At 38.6% G+C, this 22645-nt stretch overlaps 3 protein-coding genes across 5 annotated transcripts; all 3 read left to right on the top strand.

Moving 5' to 3' along the window:
* The first annotated feature begins 2369 nt into the window (after nucleotides 1–2369).
* On the top strand, nucleotides 2370–6328 carry LOC135738454 (alpha-1,6-mannosyl-glycoprotein 2-beta-N-acetylglucosaminyltransferase). The gene is made up of 2 exons (XM_065256512.1): nucleotides 2370–2509; nucleotides 2652–6328. The coding sequence occupies exon 2, from the start codon at nucleotides 2746–2748 to the stop codon at nucleotides 3982–3984; it is 1239 nt and encodes a 412-aa protein (XP_065112584.1). The 5' UTR covers nucleotides 2370–2509; nucleotides 2652–2745; the 3' UTR covers nucleotides 3985–6328.
* Nucleotides 6329–6986: 658 nt separating this feature from the next.
* rnf8 (ring finger protein 8, E3 ubiquitin protein ligase) lies at nucleotides 6987–14239 on the top strand. Of its 2 annotated transcripts, none has more exons than XM_065256514.1 (8): nucleotides 6987–7226; nucleotides 7565–7693; nucleotides 8990–9679; nucleotides 9850–9912; nucleotides 9990–10079; nucleotides 12778–12885; nucleotides 13117–13321; nucleotides 13815–14239. In XM_065256514.1, the coding sequence occupies exons 1-8, from the start codon at nucleotides 7092–7094 to the stop codon at nucleotides 13997–13999; spliced, it is 1605 nt and encodes a 534-aa protein (XP_065112586.1). In that variant the 5' UTR covers nucleotides 6987–7091; the 3' UTR covers nucleotides 14000–14239. The 2 variants fall into 2 exon arrangements, with proteins under 2 accessions (XP_065112586.1, XP_065112587.1); XM_065256515.2 differs by having other exon boundaries at nucleotides 13117–13328; nucleotides 13815–13998.
* Nucleotides 14240–15458: 1219 nt separating this feature from the next.
* Nucleotides 15459–22566, top strand: drc5 (dynein regulatory complex subunit 5). 2 transcript variants are annotated; one of them, XM_065256520.2, is made up of 5 exons: nucleotides 15459–15610; nucleotides 16216–16338; nucleotides 18589–19157; nucleotides 19292–19741; nucleotides 22063–22566. In XM_065256520.2, exons 2-5 carry the CDS (start codon nucleotides 16242–16244, stop codon nucleotides 22234–22236), a joined length of 1290 nt encoding a protein of 429 aa, XP_065112592.1. In that variant the 5' UTR covers nucleotides 15459–15610; nucleotides 16216–16241; the 3' UTR covers nucleotides 22237–22566. The 2 variants fall into 2 exon arrangements, with proteins under 2 accessions (XP_065112592.1, XP_065112591.1); XM_065256519.2 differs by lacking the exon at nucleotides 15459–15610 and having other exon boundaries at nucleotides 16032–16338.
* The last annotated feature ends 79 nt before the right edge of the window (nucleotides 22567–22645 follow it).

Raw genomic sequence — 22645 nt, 5'->3', positions numbered from 1 at the left:
CTAATGCATACTTGATTATACTAAAAACAATTCAATCACAAGGCTTTTTTTCTCTTAGACACAGCTATAAAGTTTGTTTGTTTGTATTGCACATTTAAAAGCAACTCTGCCAAAGTGCTTTCCAAGAAAACAGCTTAACAAAACATAAAAAATAAATCAAAAGACAAGACACAATATGTGAAACACAGGTCATCTAAACATTCAACAACTAACTCAAGCAAATGCCTCAGTAATTGCCCTCTTAAACAAGAGATAAACAAACCCAACGTCGTACAGCATCTGATCAGAAAAAGCATGAAAAAGCCCTTTGGACTTTAAGTGAGATTTAGGGATGTTTACAGTAATTTGTGATGACATCAATGGCCCTATTGTAGACTGAAACTGAATCATATCTGAAATACGTGCTAAACCAGGCCTTAAAGCATGCATTAAAACTTTCAAATGGACTGGAAGTTACATAAAGGTTTGGTCACTAGTAAAAATAAATGACGTAAATGGGTTCATTGTATAAAATGATGCTCTTCTTTTGCCATCTAGAGGTGAAATATAAGAATCATCAACAATAGAGTTAGTTGTCTAGTTTCATACAATCTTTCCTAAAAACTAGTAAGTTAACCAGTTTCTGTACATAACAACAGATAAGTAAACCAGTTTCTGTACATAACAACAGATAAGTAAACCGGTTTGTGTACGTTTACTGAAAACTTCTTAAAATCTTTACATCTCTTTGTCATGGGTTGAGGAAACACAGACACACATCACACCTGAACTGCATGTGAATTTAATTATTTATCACATTTCCAGAGCTCATTTAGGATACTTCTAATTTTGCACCTTCTTTCTAAAATAAGCATGAATAAATGGAGAATTATATGCATTGATTTATTCACGAACGCAACAGAAATGCTCAAATATATTCAAATATTTTCATGGCTACTTGAATATAATGATCTGATTAAGACATTTATTTGTGTTAATAATAATAATCTAAATTACCAAAGCACCATCTATTATTAGTCTCAATTCTAATATTTATTTATTACATATTTTTATATTAGCTTTGCTTGGTTTACGTAGGTTAACATTTTAAACAATACTAAAACATATGAACAAAGTAAAATAAAATAAAATCAACAAGTAAAACAAAAAAGTTTTGACCAAAAGAAGCCCTCCAGATTGTTTTATCCATTGTGGTAGCCCTTGCTCACAAAAAGTTGGAGCAGTGGCGGTCTTTCACGCAAATTAGGCAATTTGCATAGGGCCCCACACCACTAGGGGCCCCCTTGATCTGAAAATAATTTAAAACCATTATACCAAATCAAAATTATTATTATGTTTAATGAAAACAAGACGCTATAATTTAAATAATTTGCAAACATGCGGATTTATGTGGGTTTTTAAAAATACTTAATGATTTATTTAATCACTGATATGTACTCGGACAACATGCAGGCCATTTCTCAATCCGAAGGCTGCAGGCTTCAGAGGTCACATATGTAGGCTGCATGCGTCATAAAAACGTATAAAAACGTAAGTTGAGTACTATTCTTAGTTAATGGTTAATTGTTATAATATGCTTATGACTTGCACATGAAATGCTTATTTAACTTAAATAAACCAAGCTTTTTTATGAATGCACTGACAGAGGGCCCCTCACAAAGGTTTGCTTAGGGCCCCCCAGCATCTAGGACCGGCACTGAGTTGGAGACCCTTGATTTAGATAATATTATAAAATCATGAATGACACATAATCAATACATCTCATATATAATAACACAATTGTAAATATGTTATTATATAATATAATATTATAGGAATTAACTGTACAACTACATAACACAAATGTAAAATATACAGCATAATATAATAAAGTAACATTTAAATTACAAACTATAAAACATACAGTGTGATAATAAAATGTATAAATACACTATACAGTTAAAATAGAAAATTAATAAACTATATATGAATAAAAATTAACATTTTTTTAACAATTAACATTTTTTTAAAATAATGTAAAATATATATTAACTGTGTTTGTGTGTGTTGTGAGTTTATGATCACTATTGTGTGCTGTGTGTTGCATTATATTCGTTTAATTTTTTTCTTATATGCACTTTGTCAACTTTTCTTGTTTACTTTATAAGTTTGCCTCGGTTTTTTTTATTGCAAGTAAACAAGTACAACTTTAAACAGTTCCAAAATCATGGATGACGTAGACAATAAAAGTAAAGAAGGAAGGCAACCATTAAAACAATAAAAAGCAAAAAAAATACAGAGGTAATGAACGATTTACGTAAGATTCTTTGCATTTAGTTTGTGTCAGTGTGTGTGTGGGTGTGTGTTGTGTGACGTGTGTTATGCTCGTTGTGTATGTATGAGTGTGAAGGAGGAGCGAGCGCGTGCGTTCCTTTTGCCTGTACGTACACGTCAGCAGTAGAGACCTCCTCACTTTCTCATCTGTTTCTCTTCCTGGTTTTAACTTTGCCGCACATGACACTTTCATCTGGTGAGTAGTTTGCACTTTACAAACTGCTACATTTAACGCAAACACTCGGTGTATCGCGCGCGCTTCGATAGGCGCGTCGCGTTTTGCGCGCGTCTGTTTGACATTATGACTGATAAACTCACAGCTGAACTTCTCTTGACAGATGCTGAATGTCCGGACGGATCCGTTGTGGAAATGCCCGGATTTAAACAAACACCTCACAGCACCTCAAACATCTGACTCAACAGTGAATAAAAATGAGATTCCGACTGTTAAAAAAAAACTTTATTGTGCTCTTCGTCGTCCTGGTTGTGTTTTTAGTGTTGTTTTATGTTACATTCGGGACTAATGATGGAAGTATGGAGGAAACTAGAAAAGAGTCAACACAGGCAGAGGGTCTGAATACATTTGAGTTTGGCACCATCCTTAGTATGCGTACTTCAGTGTATGACAGCAACTACAAGCAGTTGATTCAGAATGGAGAGCGCTTCCCCTCCGAGCCAGAGATGGCCATCGTCGTACAGGTGCACAACAGACCGGCTTACCTTCAAATGCTCATACGCTCTCTCCAAAAAGTTGATGGCATCCACAAAGTGCTCGTGATATTCAGTCACGATTATTTTTCTGAGGAAATTTCTAACATGGTCAAGGAGATCACCTTCTGTAAGGTACTGCAGATATATTTCCCCTACAGCACGCAACTGTATCCCAGTGAATTCCCAGGACAGGATCCTAACGATTGTCCGAGAGACGCGGCCAAAGAGGAAGCTCTCAGAACCGGCTGCTTGAACGCAGAGCATCCAGACTCGTACGGACACTACAGGGAAGCGTCCATCACCCAAACCAAACACCACTGGTGGTGGAAGCTACATTTTGTGTTCGAACGTGTCAAGGTTCTCCAGGGATACAAGGGATTCGTGGTGTTCATCGAGGAAGACAACTACCTTCTTCCTGATTTTCATCACTACTTCAAGTCTATGGTAGAACATAGGAAGACCAGCTGTGGGGACTGCGACGTCCTCGCGCTGGGCAACCATAAAGGCTTGTCAGGGTTTCGAGATCTTTCTACCAAAACCGAGACAGCAGGCTGGCTGTCAACCAAACATAACATAGGAATGGGCATCTCCAGAGAGCTCTACTACAAGCTGATGGGATGCAACAAGGAATTCTGCGTCTATGATGATTATAATTGGGACTGGACCCTCCAGAACCTGTCGGGTACGTGCATCTCCAAGCCTCTTAAGGTTCTCGTGGCTCAAGGAAGCCGGGTTCTTCACACGGGGGATTGCGGCCTGCATCAGAAAGAGGCCTGCCGGCCAGAGGAGGCTCAGCGGAGGGTGGACGAAGCCCTCAGAGAAGCCGAATCTGCGCTGTTTCCTTCAACGCTGAGCCTGACAGAGCAAGGGCCGGTGGAGCATCAACCTCACATGAAGAACGGTGGATGGGGGGACGTACGTGACCACACGCTTTGCATCAACTACGCAAGTCGACTCTGAGACGAAATTTCTTTTTGAAACACAAGTGCCATTTAGAATATCAGGGTTACGTCCTGCGGGTTAAAGTTTCACTTTTAGCAAATATAGGAAAATGAGTTGTGATGTTTGTGTGTGTGAGCACAGTGAGTGTGAATTAAAACACAATAAGGGTGCTTCACGATGCCATCCAAAGAACCTTTCTGTTTCACAAAAGTTTTCTTCAGATTATAAAAAGAAAGAAATGGTTCTTTAAAGAACCTTTGACTGAACGGCTCTTATGAAAAACTTTACTACGGCATCACTGTGAAGAACCTTTTAAGCACCTTTATTTTAAAGAGTGTGTGCCCAGGTCATATTTCACCCCAAAATCAAAACATACATTCAAGACGTAATTTTCATTACAATTATTTGTGTGGTTTTATTATTATTATTTTTAGTGATGATTCTCAATAGATTTTCATTGCTTTAGGTCTATGAAAGCAATACAACAAATACTACTGAGATGCAAAATTATTTTACAATTTAAATAATGTACCATTGTTGAATTTATATTAAGAGAGAAAGTTTTCGAGCGAGTGTTTATTAAAAGTCATGAAAATAATCTCACAATATGACTCTGAAAGAAACAATTTTCTTTATGCAAAATATAATTTCTTACTCTTTCACTTTGTTTGTGTTGGTTTTGGGGTGAAAAATTAGATTTATGCAAATGCAGAAAACCACAACTTTACTATTCACTTGATTTTAGATTGTTGTGTTTTTTTAAAGCTTGTTTTAGAAGACAGTTTTGTGTTCAACACACTTTTGTGAGTTTGTTAAAGTTACATTTTATGCGCTGCGGCCATTTAACAGGCCTTTTTTCTTGAATATGCTTCATCACAAACCATTAACTGTCCATGAAATAATATGCAGACCAATGTTCATTGTTTGTCATACTTGTGTCGTATAGCCAGCTATGAACACCTTTAACAACAATCTTTACAATAAGATTGTATTTGTTAACATTAGTAAACGCATTAGCTTACATAAACTTACAATGAGCAAAATATTTTTCAACTCTTATTAATATTTGATAATGGTTCGAAGTAGAAGTTGTGTTCATGGTTAGTTCATGTTAGCTAAAATATTATTGTAAAGTCTTCCCAATATTTTAAGTGTAACACTTTTTTTTCTGTTGTCTTCCATTCCCAGCATTTCCTGAATCAAAACTGATGGTTTGTTTTGTGCCTTATTTTTGTTGGTCTGTTGTGGTGGTTTATATGGATGTGTGACTTCATTGGATCAGTGCTGAATTTTATTGTGCCTTAGAAAAAACCTGTTCAGTCATTTCCATATGGGTATTTGCATACTTTGCGTTTCTGCTTTGCTGTCGCCACTTTGCCTTATTCGAGGTTATTTCCTTAATTTTTTCCTTATTTCCTTTCTGCCTTACATTGTGGTAATAACTTATTGAAGAGAAAATATAAAAAAAATGTCTGACCACAGATACGTTCACAAAGTTTAAATATGAACTATTTTCATTGACATTAAGGAATGTACCTATCAGTACTAGGACTTATCAGCAAGGGTCTTCTTTGTTTTCCTAACCAAAAAGCTCAGCGTTTTGGGGGAAGCTGGGGTCACATCAAAACAATTAGCATTTGATTTATAGGATGGTGGAATTTAGCAAGTTGACAAATGTTAGATTTACAGCCTTGATGTTGAGCCAAAGATATTCACCTGTGTGCTTTGTTTTGGGAAATTCTGACGGTACAAAAGTTGGCATTATTCTTTTTAGCTCATTTTCTTATAGGGAAGGGAAGTTGATTTCCTTTTTGGTTCCTGTCAGTGATTTCCGTCATGTCTTCCGGAAGGAAAAGCTGACTTGCTCAAATTTGCCAAACTTTATTCTTTTGTGAATTTTTTGAAAAGCCTGCATTTACTGAGACAAAACTGCGCTTGGGAATATTCCTGTATGAGAGCAAGAGTGATTGTTTGCCTTAAAAATTATTTTTCATTTGTACGGGTAAGATGTAATGACTTTAGTTTTAAATAAACAAACAAATGGTGATGGTATCTCTATACAAGCCATATTCATACTGTATGTATGAAGCTTTGAGCCAAAAATGCATTGGTCATGGGTTTAGGGCATATTGACAGACACTTATGAAGTGTAAAATGTGCACTGGTGGACCAACTCAAAAATTATTTAATATTAATTCTTTTTTTGCAGTCTAATTCTGGGAATTGTGTAAGAAAAATCATTTAAAAATGTTTGGGGATGTTTAATTGTTTCTTAACTGACTTTCTGTTTGTGTGTGTTTCATATGCATAATTCTGTAATATTAATTGGCATATAAAACTGGAGCTTGAACAATGTGTATAATATATTGTGTCATTTTTGTCTCAATTATATAACATATTATTTTATTGGAATATTTTTAATGATAATAATCAGTGTAGCGTGTAGTTAATAATGTTTGCTTTCTGCTTGATGTGCAAAGTATTAGGTAAGGGTGAACATCCCAAATTCGAGTTACATCACTAGAGGTCGCTAGCTGGTGCAAAACCTCTTAAATACACACCATAGAAATAGAATCATTCGTGTGGCTAGAAGGGATACAATTACGGCCAAAATCCCGTGAAATCTCGCAGGATGAGCGCTTTTTCATCCTATTTCCAGACCTAACCATAAACCCGAAATTTCACGAGATTCGGCCAAAGTTGTATCCTATCTAGCCTGAACCACTGTTTACATCATAATCCTACAAGCCCCGAAACCTATCCCTTAACCCAACATCTCGCGAGATTTGGCCGTAGCTGTATCTCATCTAGTCAGAACCGACGGCTGGTTAGCATTGGCCACTTACACCCCTTCATGGTTTTGTAATGTTTTTATTTTTAAATAGGACTGAAACGGATATTTATTTTAATTTTAGTTACCACTAGTTAAAATTAGTACATTTAAAATATAAAAAATGTTTTACAATTAATCTCTGTCAACACCGAAACACGCAGCCAATCAGAGGCTCCGCTGAGTGTCACGTGAGGCGCGGCGTACTGTGGGGCAGCAGAAGCTCTTGCGAAAACTCGGATGGCGGAGATCACGCAACAATAATATTCGGTTTAACTTTTGTCATGGAGCTGAAATGATGGAGAAGCAGACGGAAAGAGCTCCTTCGTTATTAAACACAGAGGAAAAGAGCTGCTCGAAAGATAAAGTGTGGTGTTTACAGCGCGTGGGGAGAGACTGTGACTGGCTACATTTGTCTGAGGACTCTGAGGTGCTCGTCTGTCTTTATTTCTCTCTTTATGCACAAATACAGATATCATAACGCAATTATTACGCCCTGAAATGAAGTCAGACATTTAATAAGGTCGTATAGCTGTGACTCAGGGAAAATCTAAATCAAAACAGCATGGATTTAGCATTGATGATGGACCTCCACAACACTTTAACATTCTCACTTAGGCTGCATCGTTTAGACATTTTTACTCAACTGTATTAATAAATGTGAACTGAATTGAGACCACAAAAAAAGAGCAAAATTGATTGACATGTGTGTTTGCATTTACTACTATTGTTGGTTTCGTGAGCTAAACATGAGTCGTATTTTCTCAGGTTTCTGTTGGTCGTGGATTAGATGTGACCCATCAGATCCTGTCAACCATCTGTCCGCTGATGATCTCCAGAAAACACGCCGTATTCAAGCAGAATGATGACAGACAGTGGACACTGACCGACAATAAGGTGGAGCAGGTGTCTGTCTGTCTCTCAGTGTGCATCCCTGCCTGTGTAAACCCAACTAAAGCCATTTTATTTTGTGATTTACTGTTTTTAACATAGAATCATTTTACGTAATGTTGAGATTATTCTGTGAAAATATAATCTTGAAATCTTTTATATTGACTGAGTAAAATGATGTTAAAGAATGAAGGATGCTCCTAATCTCTAGGGGTGTACGATTCGGTTATCTCCACCAGTGATGCGATTTTTGCAGATACATCAAATGTTTCTTTCAGGGTTCCCAGTGGTCCTTGAAATCCTTGAAAGTTTGTGAATCTGGGGGGAAAAATTCAAGGCCCTGGGAAGTTTTTGAAAATATACATACTTAGATACAGGTCATTGAAAGTGCTTGGATCTATTTTATGGAAGAAGTTTTCTGGAAAAAATCCATATTATTCCCTGTGTAGTGTAGGATGATATCATAATTCTAGACTTTTTAAGCACACAGCTAAACTGTTCGCTTTAAATGCTTATATCTTCTGTATGTGAATGTTGATTCATACCAAAATGCTTTGTGTTTGACACATGAAAACGTCTTTGGTTACGTATGTAACTGTTGTTCCCTGAGAAGGGAACGAGACGCTGCGTCACCCTTGTCATACTTCCTGCGTCCCTGTAACGCCGTCTTTGGCAATATTTCAGATAGCGATATACTTCCTGGCTCCCGCGTCACCCTGTCTTTGTCGTTAAGCCTCACCATTGGTTGAATTTGATATACACATTCAGACACACTTACCCCTGGAGGCGTCCCCAAAGTGTCACCGCAGTGACGCAGCGCGAGTTCCCTCGGAAGGGAACTGTAACAATGTATCTTAAAAGGTAACACGATGTAACCTTGCTCTCACTTGAAATGTGTCCCCACATTTAGTCCTTGAATTTGAGGGGATTGGACCTGGAAAGTCCTTGAAAGGTCCTTGAATTTGAAGTAAACTAAGGTTTGGGAACCCTGTTCTTTGATGCAATTATGATTCAATACAATTTATTTATCGATACTTTAATATTGCGTGCCTAGTATGGTAGTTTTTGTTTGATGGGTTTAATTGGTTTTATTATGGATTATGCATTTATTTTTCCATGAATATATATTCTGTCTCATTATTGATTATGCTCTTATTACTGATTATGACTATATTTTGTCTTATTTTTGATTAGGTAGTTGAGACTGAGCACTGTGGGAACATCTGTGGGCCCCGAGACAAAATTCTTATATTCTGCTTTGTTGTTTAATTTCATTGTGTTGTGAATTCTGTATACCCACAGAGTCTGAATGGCGTGTGGGTGAATGGGAATCGCATTACTCCCGGCCACCCCTGTTTACTCCAGCAGGGGGATTCTGTGAGATTGGGGGTACCTCTGGATGGCAACCCCATAGAGTTCGAGTACATCCTTGTCAACCGCAGCTTCAACGAAGTGAAATCGTTCCTGTCTGGAAATCCTGCCAAAGAATCCAGTTCAGCCTCCTTATCCCCCAAACTCAAAAACTTTAAGCGTAAGTTTGATGGAGACGAGTCGGAATCTGGCCCGATGCAGCACTCCAATTTCAAGCTGTACCGGTGTTCTGAACCGGATAAGTCGCGCGCACAGCCCTGCCCGCCTGCCGCACGCAGAGTAACTGAGAAATGCACGTCTAGGCTTTTGGAGGAACAGGACAGATCCAGTGAAAAAGCTGGAAGTTCGAGCGGTTGCAATGAAAGCAGCCAGCAGCTCGCTGCGGTACATCGCTACAATCAGAACCTCATGGTGCTGAAGAGCCGAGTGGGTGACACGCAAAAACGTGCCGCTGAGCTGGAACGCCAACAGCTGGACACTCCGGAGCGAGAGCGGGAGAAGCAGGAATTGCAGGCGCAGCTGGAATTGATGCGGGGTCAGCTAAAGGCACAGCGAGATCAAGCGCTTCAACGCATAGAGAGCTTGGAGAAATCATTTTGTGAGGAGGAACGACGCCTGGAGGTGAGGAACTGCTGATCTTAAGGACTTTGTAATTTTATCATGGTGCAGATTCACTTGTCATTTTAGCTTAGGCAAACTTAACTACACTGATGTCTGAACTTTATAAATCCTGCTATGAGATGTGTTAACATGTTTTATCAACATAATTTGTGTCGTTTTGTTTTCCCAAGTTTGAGAAAGCTCAACACAATGAGGAGGGCCTAAAGAAACAACTTGAGGCGGCGTTAACAGAGGTAAGAGACACTGACCACATGATCTTTTTGTTTTAGTTTTATAAACAGGTATTTCTAAATGTTTTTGTTTTTGGCAGCACCGGAAAGTTATCAATGAGCTCATGCATGCCCGAGAAGGATTCAAAGAGGTCCTTCAGGCCAAAGATAAAGAGCTGGAAGTTACAAAGGTATGTCACGTTTATCAAATCCATTCATTAGCATGAGATAGAGCTGGTAGATTTCACATTATGTACCATTTGACTAGAAATTTGCCATTAATATAGATTTTGCTATATCATATCAGCACTGCTTCCGTGACGTGTGAAGATCAGGAAATGTTCTTCTATTAAAGGCACAATGGGGAGGTTTCCTGGACGGGGTTTAAACTTAGTCCCAGACTAAAAAGCATTTTTGACCTGTAATAACTGAAAACAGCTTCCACTCACATTTCTTAAAATACCGTGAGGAAAATAAATATTTGAACACCCTGCTATTTTGCAAGTTCTCCCACTAAGAAATCATGGAGGGGTCTGAAATTGTCATCGTAGGTGCATGTCCAAGGTTTGCACACAATGCTGGAGGGATTTTGGCCCACTTCTCCACACAGATCGCCTGTCGCTGGAAAACACGAAGTTTGAGCTCGCTCCAAAGATTGTCTATAGCAGGGGTTTTCAAACTTTTTGTGTGTGCGGACCACTATTTGTAATCAAGAATTTTCGTGGACCACCTCATAATACTCATATAATAAAATATGTCTACACAAAGTCCTGAATTCATCTGCACCTCTAAATAGGGTTCCTAGCACTAAAACTATAACTGGTCATCACATCAGTACAACAGATTCTTAAAACATATTCTTAAAAAATATATTTTTCTTCAAAAAATATATTATTTTATATTTTATTTTGCCTTAACACGGACCACCTGCAGTACCCTCACAGACCACTAGTGGTCCGCGGACCACAGTTTGGGAATGGCCGGTCTATAGGGTTTAGGTCTGGAGACTGGCTAGGCCACACCAGAACCTTGATATGCTTCTTACAGAGCCACTACTTGGTTATCCTGGCTGTGTGCTTTGGTTCATGGTCATGTTGGAAGACCCAGCCTCGACCCATCTTCAATGCTCTTACTGAGGGAAGGAGGTTGTTCCCCAAAATCTTGCAATACATGGCCCCGGTCATCCTCTCCTTAATACAGTGCAGTCGCCCTGTCCCCCAAAGCATGATGCTACCACCCCCATGCTTCACAGTAGGGATGGTGTTCTTGGGATGGTACTCATCATTCTTCTTCCTCCAAACACGTTTAGTGGAATTATTTTTTGGTCTCATCTGATCCCATGACTTTCTCCCATGACTCCTCTGGATCATCAAATGGTGATTGGCAAACTTAAGACGGGCCTGGACATGTGCTGGTTTAAGCAGGGGAACCTTCCGTGCCATGCATGATTTCAAACCATGACGTCTTGGTGTATAACCAACAGTAACCTTGGAAACGGTGGTCCCAGCTCTTTTCAGGTCATTGACCAGCTCCTCCAGTGTAGTTCTGGGCTGATTTCTCACCTTTCTTAGGATCATTGAGACCCCACAAGGTGAGATCTTGTATGGAGCCCCAGTCCGAGGAAGATTGACAGTCATGTTTAGCTTCTTCCATTTTCTAATGATTGCTCCAACAGTGGACCTTTTTTCACCAAGCTGCTTGGCAATTTCTCCGTAGCCCTTTCCAGCCTTGTGGAGGTGTACAATTTTGTCTCTAGTGTCTTTGGAGAGCTCTTTGGTCTTGGCCATGTTAGTAGTTGGATTCTTTCTGATTGTATGGGGTGGACAGGTGTCTTTATGCAGTTAATGACCTCATCTAATCCAGATTTTTTCAAATTATGTCTTTCGCAGTGGACATGCACCTACGCTGACAATTTCAGACCCCTCCATGATTTCTAAGTGGGAAAGGTTGCAAAATAGCAGGGTGTTCAAATACTTATTTTCCTCACTGTATATCAGTGCCATTTGATTTGTCTCAAGATGCACACCAGTATTGATTTTTTTTTGTAAGGTATGTTTGTAAAAACTACTTAAATGTCCTAATGTATCTAAGGCCTAGTCCTTAATTAATCTAAAGCCTGTTTCGGAAATTATCACAATATATAATTTTCACCTCTAGAGGTCGCTAAACAACGGCAACAGCTGCAGCTTGATGATGCTTTTAAAGAGTGTTGAATGATGGGAGTTGTAGTTTTCACCTCCAATATCATAGAAATCAATGTGACAGAACTCACAAATCATGTTTATGGATGATGTATTGAAGTAAAGCCTTATTACCGCTAAACTATAATGTAAGACCACAGTGTGGCATGTAATTACTTCTGCATTCCACATATTTCAAACTATCGCGAGAGGACTCATTTCGATTCCCTTTCATGATACTTTACCTGCATCCCAGTTTGAAGGATGGATCCTCCAAAGGACGTGGACTTCAAATAGTCTTATATTTATTTCAAAGTTATATCCAGCTATTACAGATGCAGAATAAATCTTAGGATAGCCTAGGAAAAGTTTGACACATTTTGCATTTTAAGCAGCTTTTGAATTAAGATGGCCTTACTCGCCTTCAGTCACACTGCTGTGTGCATTTATTTTTATCATATGCTGATAAGGTGATTGTGACATATCAAATGATGCTTTGCATCTAAACATTCATTCCACGTTTTTAAGAAAACGCAGAGATGTTTATCAAATACCGACATTCACCCTAAAATTACAGAGATTTTTGTTCAATATTCCAATATATTTGGTCAATATTTTGGTCTTAATTTTGTAATGATCCTGGTCAAAAACCTCACAGTATTAAAACATTTATTTTTCAATGCCATTTTATTTGCATATTTACACACAGGAAGAAAAAGAGAAGGCCAAAGCACAGAAAGATGAGGTCGTGTCCCAGATGACAGAAGTCTTGGAGAGTGAACTTCAGTGTAGTATCTGTTCAGAGCTCTTCATTGAGGTAATCTATCATATCATCCAATATATATAATCTACTAAAATATTTGACACAATCTTACTCGGTCAATATTAAAGATATCTAGGTAAAATTTTCCCAGAATGCTCTTTACATTAAGTGTGATGAGTTTATGTAGAAAGTCAAAAGCAGCACCTGCAGTGTTGCATATAAAATCTTTCCAAGCACTTTAAGATTAACGGTACGTTAACCTTCAACCATCTGTGATCCTTTCAGGCCGTGACATTGAACTGCGCCCATAGCTTCTGTCAGCACTGCATCGGACAGTGGAAAAACCGTAAAGACAAATGTCCAATGTGCTGGCAGACCATCACGTCTCAAACCCGATCTCTGGTTCTGGACAACTGCATCGATCGCATGGTGGAGAATCTGAGCGCAGATATGAGAGAGAGACGCCTGGCATTGATCAGTGAACGAAAAGGTGAGAGGTGTGTAGCATTCATCACATTACCTTCTGTCTACCGCACGTCTTGTGGACCGAGAGAGTGAGGTCACATGATCGACAAAATATAGGAAGGTTTAATTTCGGGATTATTTATTCATTAATTCAAGTCACTAATCAAAGAAAAAAATCTGTGTCAAAGTCACTCCGAAATGAAAATACGCCCATTTTGACTCACTATTTTAGGTATATACGACATATATTAAATAATATCCTGGCTCTTTTCATCTTTATAATGGCATTAGATAGTGCCCCATTTTTAAAGTTCTAAAAAGTGCATCCATACAGTTATTAAATGTCTACTAAGGTTAATCAATGGGTTTCTGCTTGACCTCAGCTTTCTTGTGAACACGCCTATGTATTATTCAAAATAAAATAAATGTACAATACTATAAGAAACACATGAAAACAGTAATAATATTAGCCTTGGACAATAATCTCACTTTTTACTTTATATAAACTTTCTTCTCAGGTCAGCCAGCAGTCGCGTCTCCAGCCGTGGTTGTGATCCATGATGACAGCAGCAGCAGTGATACATCTTTACCAAGCGACAGCTCCATGCTCGCAGACTCCTCAGATTCAGACTCCTCATTGGGGCATTTTCCTAGTGATGAAGACTCATCCTGGACTGAAGAGGAGGAGGAAGATTATCTTTGAGAAATAAACAGATACTCGTGTATGAAAAACACACGCACAGCTCTGTTCAGTTCTCTTTGTCCATTTATTTTTTTAATGTTCGTAGTGCATTGTAAAATTATTAGTAGTTGTCTTTGTCTTTGTTTAAATAAAGAAAGTTTATCATTTTTTGCACTCATATCTTTTAATTATAATGAGACTAAATTAATTTCTAAGGCTGCATAACAACTAATCGTCTGCAGAATAAAAGTTTACATCATATATGTGTGTGTACTGTGTAATAATTCTGCATACATAAATACACACACATGCATGTATAATAAAAAAAAAAGTATATATATATATATATATATATATATATATATATATATATATATAAAGTATTCATGTTTATAAATAATATAATTATATATAAATATGATAATGTGTATATACACAGGCAAATATTTCTTAAATATATACATGCATGTGTTTGTATTTATATACATGATTATTATTAACACACATATATGATTCTGCAAACTTTTATTCTGCAAATGATTAGTTGTTACGCATTCCTACTAATTTCTAAACTATATCTTTGTTAAAGGGCCAATAAAACCCAAAGATGTCTCGAGTCAGTATGGATTTGTTATGATTCACTATTGAACACAAGATGGCAGCAGTGTAATATTAATGTGAGCTGCTTTTTATTTTACTAAGTTTGATTAGAAAAAGGTGAGAGTTTTACACATCTGACTCACCCGGTGGTCTTTTGCTAGCCCTTTCCAAGCACTTGAACAGAAGAAATAATCATTTGAACAAGGTCCTAATCTTAAAGGGGACATTTCACAAGACTTTTAAGATTTAAAATAAGTATTTTCTGTCCCCAGAGTACATATGTAAAGTTTTAGCTCAAAATACCATATAGATAATTTATTATAACATGTTAAAAATTCTACTTTGTAGGTTTGAGCAAAAATTTGCTGATTTGGTTGTGTCCTTTAAAATGCAAATGAGCTGATCTCTGCACTAAATGGCGGTGTCGTGGTTGAATAGTGCAGATTAAGGGCGGTATTATTATAATAAAATCCCCTTCTGACATCACAAGGGGAGCTGGGTTATTGGGTTGATCTTTTTTACATTTTCTAGGTTGATATTTAGCACTGGGGACCATATTGTGATTTTGCCTGAATACCTCTGACATCAGCTGGAAATGTGACGCTCCTTACCATGTTTGAAAGATTCGGTCACAATGCAATGCTTACAGGAGTTAACTTACAGATTTTGAGTCCAAGCAGGAGGAATTATGATAATGTCGGTCTTCTCTACATCACCAATCTAATGTTATTAGTTAACATGTACTTATACACACTTACAAACCAAAGGAAATGTAAAAACATGAATCGGACCATAGGGGCTCTTTAAAACGTAAACTTTGTCCTATAGGTTTTCTTGTTCTGTATAGAGTGAATCTTAACCATTACCAACAGGTCAACAGAGCTCTTGACTTCTTGCCCTCTGCTTTATAGATCTCCACATTGTAATTTTGCATCAGCATTATGTGTCACATTGTAATCTTTCTCCAAGACATTCAAATATAATGACAAGGACCAAACCATGAAGCTCTTGGTTACCAGACTGATGATACAGGTCATCACCTCCACAGTGCTGGGTTTATTCGCTATTATTGTTATCAAGAACAGTTTAAATACTTTTTTTATTTTTATTTAAATCCATCCATTTATCTAGTATACATGTCTTTCTTTGTGTATTAACTTTTAGACTGAATATAAATGTATTTTAATCTGAGCTTTTAGCACACATGATGAGTAAACTTTAAAAGTTCATTTCCTAAAGCAGTAATCACACTTTTAGGAGATTATTTAGCTATAATATTGAAGTGAATTGTGGTTTTTATTTCCTGTACAGACGCGTGATCAGCGAGTGACGTAAGTGAACGTGCGTGACGCGTTACCATGGCAACATCAAACTTACGGCAGAACGGAACGTAAATTTTAGTGTTACGTTGCGCGAGTTTAACGTCGTTTTTAAAAATAAATGTGTGTTAAATAGTTGTTAAACCCATTTGTTTGTTGTGATGTTTGATAAGTAGACAAGTAAGCAGTAGCTCGCTGACGTGTAGAATAAAGTAATATTTGTTGATTTGTGTTTTTAGTAGTGCAGTAAGTAACGTAACGTTAACAGTATGAGTGAGAGTAATCTGATAAAAACACACAGTCGCTTCTATCTGTCAGTAAATCCTGCAGCTGATGGGCGGAAAATGCGCAGCATCATCGCAGAAGATCCTGAATGGAGTTTAGCTGAAGTTCCCGCGTTAACAAAACTCTGTCTTCAGTGTATAGTGAAGAACTTTACAGGTAACTCATACAAATATATTCACACACAACTGTCTGTATATCTGTCTGACTGACTGACTGTGTATCTATCCATCTGTTTATCTATGTGTCTGTCTGTCTGCCCACCTGTCTCTTTTATAAATCGGTCTGTCTTTTTATCTATGATATCTGTCTGTTGAAATGTCAGTCTGTTTATTTGTCTAACTTTCTGTAAGTCTGTCCATGTTTCTGTCTGTACATTTTCTTGTCTGTCTGCCTGTCTAACTGTCTGTCTGTACTTTTGTCCATCTACCTGTCTGTTTATCTGTCAGTTTGTCTACCTGTCTTTTTGTATCTGTCTAACTGTGTAACTATCCATCTGTTTATCTATGGTATCTGTCTCCCTCTCTGTCTATCTGGCCGTCTGTGTTTATCTGTCTGCCTGTCTGTTTGTCTGTCCATGTACCTGTCTGTTTCTCTGTCTTTTTATCTATGGTATTTGTCTGTCCATGAACCTGTCTGTCTATCTGTCTTTTTATCTATGGTATTTGTCTCCCTGTCTGTCTGTTGATCTGTCAGTTTGTCCATGTACCTGTCTGTTTATCTGTCTGTCTGTCTATTTATCTGTGTGTCTGCCTGTCTGTTTCTCTGTCTTTTTATCTACGGTATCTGTCTCCCTTTTTATCTGTACGTCTGTCCATGTATCTGTCTGTTTATCTGTCTGCCTGTCTATCTATCTGTACGTCTGTCCATGTATATGTCTGTTTATCTGTCTGCCTGTCTATCTGTACATCTGTCCAAGTATCTGTCTGTTTATCTGTCTGTCTATCTTTCTGTCTGTTTATCTGTCTGCCTGTCTATCTGTACATCTGTCCAAGTATCTGTCTGTTTATCTGTCTATCTTTCTGTCTGTTTATCTGTCTGCCTGTCTATCTATATGTACGTCTGTCCATGTATCTGTCTGTTTATCTGTCTATCTTTCTGTCTGTTTATCTGTCTGCCTGTCTATCTATATGTACGTCTGTCCATGTATCTGTCTGTTTATCTGTCTATCTTTCTGTCTTTATATCTGTTTATCTGTCTGCCTGTCTATCTATCTGTACATCTGTCCATGTATCTGTCTGTTTATCTGTCTATCTTTCTGTCTGTTTATCTGTCTGCCTGTCTATCTATCTGTACATCTGTCCATGTATCTGTCTGTTTATCTGTTTGACTGTCTATCTTTCTGTCTATGTATATATATCTGTCTGTCCATGTATCTGTCTGTCTGTTTAACTGGCTTTTATTTACGGTTTCTGTCTCCCAGTCATTTTGTCTGTACGTCTGTCCATGTATCTGTCTGTTTATCTGTCTATATATGTTTATCTGTCTGCCTGTCTATCTATCTGTACATCTGTCCATGTATCTGTCTGTTTATCTGTCTATCTTTCTGTCTGTTTATCTGTCTGCCTGTCTATCTATCTGTACATCTGTCCATGTATCTGTCTGTTTATCTGTCTATCTTTCTGTCTGTTTATCTGTCGGCCTGTCTATCTATCTGTACATCTGTCCATGTATCTGTCTGTTTATCTGTTTGCCTGTCTATCTTTCTGTCTATGTATATATCTGTCTGTCCATGTATCTGTCTGTCTGTTTAACTGGCTTTTATTTACGGTTTCTGTCTCCCAGTCATTTTGTCTGTACGTCTGTCCATGTATCTGTCTGTTTATCTGTCTATATATGTTTATCTGTCTGCCTTTCTATCTATCTGTACGTCTGTCTATGTATCTGTCTATCTTTCTGTCTATGTATGTATCTGTCTGTCTGTTTTTTATTTACGGTATCTGTCTCCCTGTCTTTTTATTTGTATGTCTGGCCATGTGTTTGTCTGTTTATCTGTTTACCTGTCTATCTTTCTGTTTATCTGTCTGTCTATTTATCTGTGTGTGTGTGTGTGTGTGTGTGTCCATGTATTTGTTGGTCCATTTTCCTGTCTGTCTGCCTGTTTCTCTGTCTTATTATCTACAGTTTCTGTCTCCCTGTCTTTTTATCTGTACGTCTGTCCATGTATCTGTCTGATTATCTGTCTATCTTTCTGTCTGTTTATCTGTCTGCCTGTCTATCTATCTATCTGTACGTCTGTCCATGTATCTGTCTGTTTATCTGTTTGCCTGTCTATCTTTTTGTCTATGTATCTGATTATCTGTCTGTCTGTCTATGTATGTATATCTGTCTGTCTATCTATCTGTCTGTTTGTCTGTCTGTCTAACAGTGATTGTTTAAAAGTCTTTACTGTTGATTTATATTTTGCAGAGAAGCCCATTCTTGATGAACTCAAGCCCAGTCATAAGTCGTATGTTTTGGAGCGACTGTCTCCCTCTCTTCCTCTGACTGTCACTGCAAACCTCATCAGTGATGAGAGCTACTGGCGACGATGCACGGAGGCTCGCTGGGGTCCGTCTGACGTCACCGCGTACGGGAACAGTTGGAAACGCATGTTCTTTGAGCGTCACCTAGAAGGGATCATTGAACTTTTCATCCCAGATGTAACGGACACCAGGACGGTCCTGGAGTTGGTGCCACTGTGTCGAAACTATGTGAAGCGCCTGAAAATTTCTCAGTTGCTTCCACCAATCAAAGAGCCACCCAGGTTTGACGAGGACGACGAATCGGATTGCGTCAGTGACGCTGGCAGTGACGGACCCTCCGTGGATCACTTTGATTTCCAAATACTTCTTGATAAACTGGGGAACCTGGAAGAACTTCATCTGGTGTACGGGGTGAAAGGTTGTGGCATGAACTTTGAGTGGAACCTGTTTGAGTTCACCTTCAGAGACTGTGAATGTCTGGCAAAAGCCCTGAAGTCCTGCAAGACCCTACAGGTTTAGTTAATAATAATATGTTTTTCTATTATTCATGGTTGTAGACTCCACCTTATTAGGGCAGTGTAGTGCTAAACATCTTCTTTCGTAACAGCAGACTTAACTTTTGGTTTATAAATCTTCTCCTACTCTAGGTCTTCTCTGTGCATCGCAGTAAAGTGGATGATGATAAATGCTGCATCCTCGCGAGCCACCTGCTGGATCACCCGTCGCTGCTGGAGCTCGATCTGTCACATAATCACATCGGTGACCGTGGAGCCAAAGCCATCAGCAAACTTCTGAACCAGAGTAAGCTGAAGAAGCTAAACTTATACAACAACCGTATCAGAGGTCCGGGAGCTCAGGCGCTGGCTCAGGCTCTGTCCAGAAACACCACGCTGACGTCCCTCGTCCTGAGACTCAACCGCATCGGTGATGAAGGGGGTCAAGCTTTGGGTCAGGCTCTGATGAAGAACAAGACCTTGGTGAACCTTCACTTGGGTGCAAATAAGATGACAGAGCCCTCGGCCATGGCACTGTCTCGTGCCCTGGTGGACAACTCCACCCTGAAGATCTTAAACCTCTCTAATAACAAACTGGGAGCGGTGAGTGACCTCAGCAGTGACCCGTTTATGTCTACTTTTGCATAGGTTTGGTCAAGGATAACTCCACCCACAAACTGAAAATTCACTGATTATTTACTTAAGAGATATCATAAATAATATCTTGGCTCTTTTGTGCTTTATAGTGTCATTGAATGGGGTTTCGAGGCTCCATAAACCACATCCATCGATCCATCACAAAAGTAATCCATATGACACTGTGGTTTAAAAAATGAGTTTTCACATGCCGCCATATTTAAATCTGGAGCTGTTTACAATACATAAATGCTTAATATATAAAACGTTTTGCTTCAGATGACATTTATTTACCCATGTATAAATCATTAGACTATTGAATAAACCAGTAATCCTATAGAATTTCCATTAAACTATGGATGGACATGAACAATTTAATCGGTTTTCATTAAAGCGATCAAACTATACATATTATGTAGACATACATTAAAAGAGAGACCTGATCCATAACGGACCAGAATATCACAGAAACTTGGTTTGAGGCATCACCCTAGCAACCACATACAACACCTTAGCAACAACATCAGCAGCATCATCTGATCATCATAGAAATGAGTTTGCAGCACTTGCCAGAAAATCTCTGGTGGTGTAACACAAGTTTTACTCCTCCACTCACACACACTTAAGTGTTTAATTGTCTGTGGAAGAGATAAATATGAAATGATGAAGCTCTGTCGATCACGTTCAATTATTCATGGTTGCAGAATAAAAGCGCGCTATCATACAGCATATGGGATGAGGATTTACTTCCCTCTGGGGACGGATCATCCAAATGGTTTCTGCATTTATCCGGCCCTCTCAGTTCAGTTTCAAGGCAAATTATATTTCAAACCATCATCACTTCTGCAGGATAAAGCCCTGGCGCTGAACATTAGCCTGAATCATCCAAATGTATCTGTGCTGCAGAATGTGATACGCTTCTTATAAAACTCTTTCAAGCTTGAAACTTTTCTGCCATTTACACAAGCCATCAAATCTGAAATCAAAGATTTTTTTAAGTATTTATTGTGGTTCATACACTCGCCTAAAGGATTATTAGGAACACCTGTTCAATTTCTCATTAATGCAATTATCTAATCAACCAATCACATGGCAGTCGCTTCAATGGATTTAGGGGTGTGGTCCTGGTCAAGACAATCTCCTGAATTCCAAACTGAATGTCAGAATGGGAAAGAAAGGGGATTTAAGCAATTTTGAGCGTGGCATGGTTGTTGGTGCCAGACAGGCCGGTCTGAGTATTTCACAATCTGCTCAGTTACTGAGATTTTCACGCACAACCATTTCTAGGGTTTACAAAGAATGGTGTGAAAAGAGAAAATCATCCAGTATGCGGCAGTCCTGTGGTTGAAAATGCCTTGTTGATGCTAGAGGTCAGAGGAGAATGGGCCGACTGATTCAAGCTGATAGAAGAGCAACTTTGACTGAAATAACCACTCGTTACAACCGAGGTATGCAGCAAAGCATTTGTGAAGCTACAACACGCACAACCTTGAGGCGGATGGGCTACAACAGCAGAAGACCCCACCGGGTACCACTCATCTCCACTACAAATAGGAAAAAGAGGCTACAATTTGCACAAGCTCACCAAAATTGGACAGTTGAAGACTGGAAAAATGTTGTCTGGTCTGATGAGTCTCGATTTCTGTTGAGACATTCAGATGGTAGAGTCAGAATTTTGTGTAAACAGAATGATAACATGGATCCATCATGCCTTGTTACCACTGTGCAGGCTGGTGGTGGTGGTGTAATGGTGAGGGGGATGTTTTCTTGGCACACTTTAGGCCCCTTAGTGCCAATTGGGCATCTTTTAAATGCCATGGCCTACCTGAGCATTGTTTCTGACCATGTCCATCCCTTTATGACCACCATGTACCCATCCTCTGATGACTACTTCCAGCAGGATAATGCACAGTGTCACAAAGCTTGAATCATTTCAAATTGGTTTCTTGAACATGACAATGAGTTCACTGTACTAAAATGGCCCCCACAGTCACCAGATCTCAACCCAATAGAGAATCTTTGGGATGTGGTGGAACGGGAGCTTCATGCCCTGGATGTGAATCCCACAAATCTCCATCAACTGCAAGATGCTCTCCTATCAATATGGGCCAACATTTCTAAAGAATGCTTTCAGCACCTTGTTGAAACAATGCCATGTAGAATTAAGGCGGTTATGAAGGCGAAATTTTGTATTTATTTAAAAATGAATCAAAGGCCTGAATACAGTAAAACGCTGCCAGTGTATTGAAAGATCTGATCTGATAAGATGTCTTGTCTCTCTTCTACAGGATGGTGGTAAAGTTTTGGAGGAGGGGATCTCTCACAACTGCAGTCTGGTGGAGTGTGACCTTCGGCTGACGGATGTGGATCAAGAGAGCGAGTTGTACATCACTCAGACCCTACGAACCAATCAGAGCCTGACCGGACGTAAACCTCACCACAGTCCCAATGATGAAGTGTAAACCACACAGCATTCATACAACACAAATAAATACACACACCAAAAAACTGTGAACTGAGTTTTGGAAAGTTATTTCTCATGATTTTTTTTTTTAAATGTTGAAATTTCTAACATTTTTTTTTGTTTACACCAAACCTAGGAAAGTTCCTGTATAGCTACTAACATTAACCAACAGCCTGTGTGGTTAGTCATTAGATCTCAACCCCATTACTAGAGACGCACAGCACATTTGATCTCTTTTATTCAACACATCCATGAACTGAAGTGAACATGTCAGATAAGAGAGAGAAATGTGTTGTGCTGTGCTGTGCATCTTCAGGTAGGATTTCTGTCAAAAACCACTGGCTTATGTAACATCAGCAAATCTGAAAAGCAATTATAGGCAGTGCAAGTTTGATCAAAGACCAAAT

This window comes from Paramisgurnus dabryanus, chromosome 12 (assembly GCF_030506205.2).
Source record: "Paramisgurnus dabryanus chromosome 12, PD_genome_1.1, whole genome shotgun sequence".
NCBI lineage: Eukaryota > Metazoa > Chordata > Actinopteri > Cypriniformes > Cobitidae > Paramisgurnus > Paramisgurnus dabryanus.
The sequence above is the reverse complement of the archived record's forward strand: the minus strand, read 5'-3'. Positions and strand labels throughout refer to the sequence as shown.

What these genes read in the sequence shown, in the direction of transcription:
- drc5 (XM_065256519.2), top strand. Translation starts at nt 16,167, where the DNA reads ATGAGTGAGAGTAATCTGATAAAAACACACAGTCGCTTCTATCTGTCA. An exon ending in TATAGTGAAGAACTTTACAG is followed by an intron (nt 16,339 to 18,588) that starts GTAACTCATACA and finishes TATATTTTGCAG; the next exon opens with AGAAGCCCATTCTTGATGAA. An exon ending in AGTCCTGCAAGACCCTACAG is followed by an intron (nt 19,158 to 19,291) that starts GTTTAGTTAATA and finishes CTCCTACTCTAG; the next exon opens with GTCTTCTCTGTGCATCGCAG.
- rnf8 (XM_065256514.1), top strand. Translation starts at nt 7,092, where the DNA reads ATGATGGAGAAGCAGACGGAAAGAGCTCCTTCGTTATTAAACACAGAG. An exon ending in ATTTGTCTGAGGACTCTGAG is followed by an intron (nt 7,227 to 7,564) that starts GTGCTCGTCTGT and finishes GTATTTTCTCAG; the next exon opens with GTTTCTGTTGGTCGTGGATT. An exon ending in ATTGATCAGTGAACGAAAAG is followed by an intron (nt 13,322 to 13,814) that starts GTGAGAGGTGTG and finishes CTTTCTTCTCAG; the next exon opens with GTCAGCCAGCAGTCGCGTCT.
- LOC135738454 (XM_065256512.1), top strand. Translation starts at nt 2,746, where the DNA reads ATGAGATTCCGACTGTTAAAAAAAAACTTTATTGTGCTCTTCGTCGTC.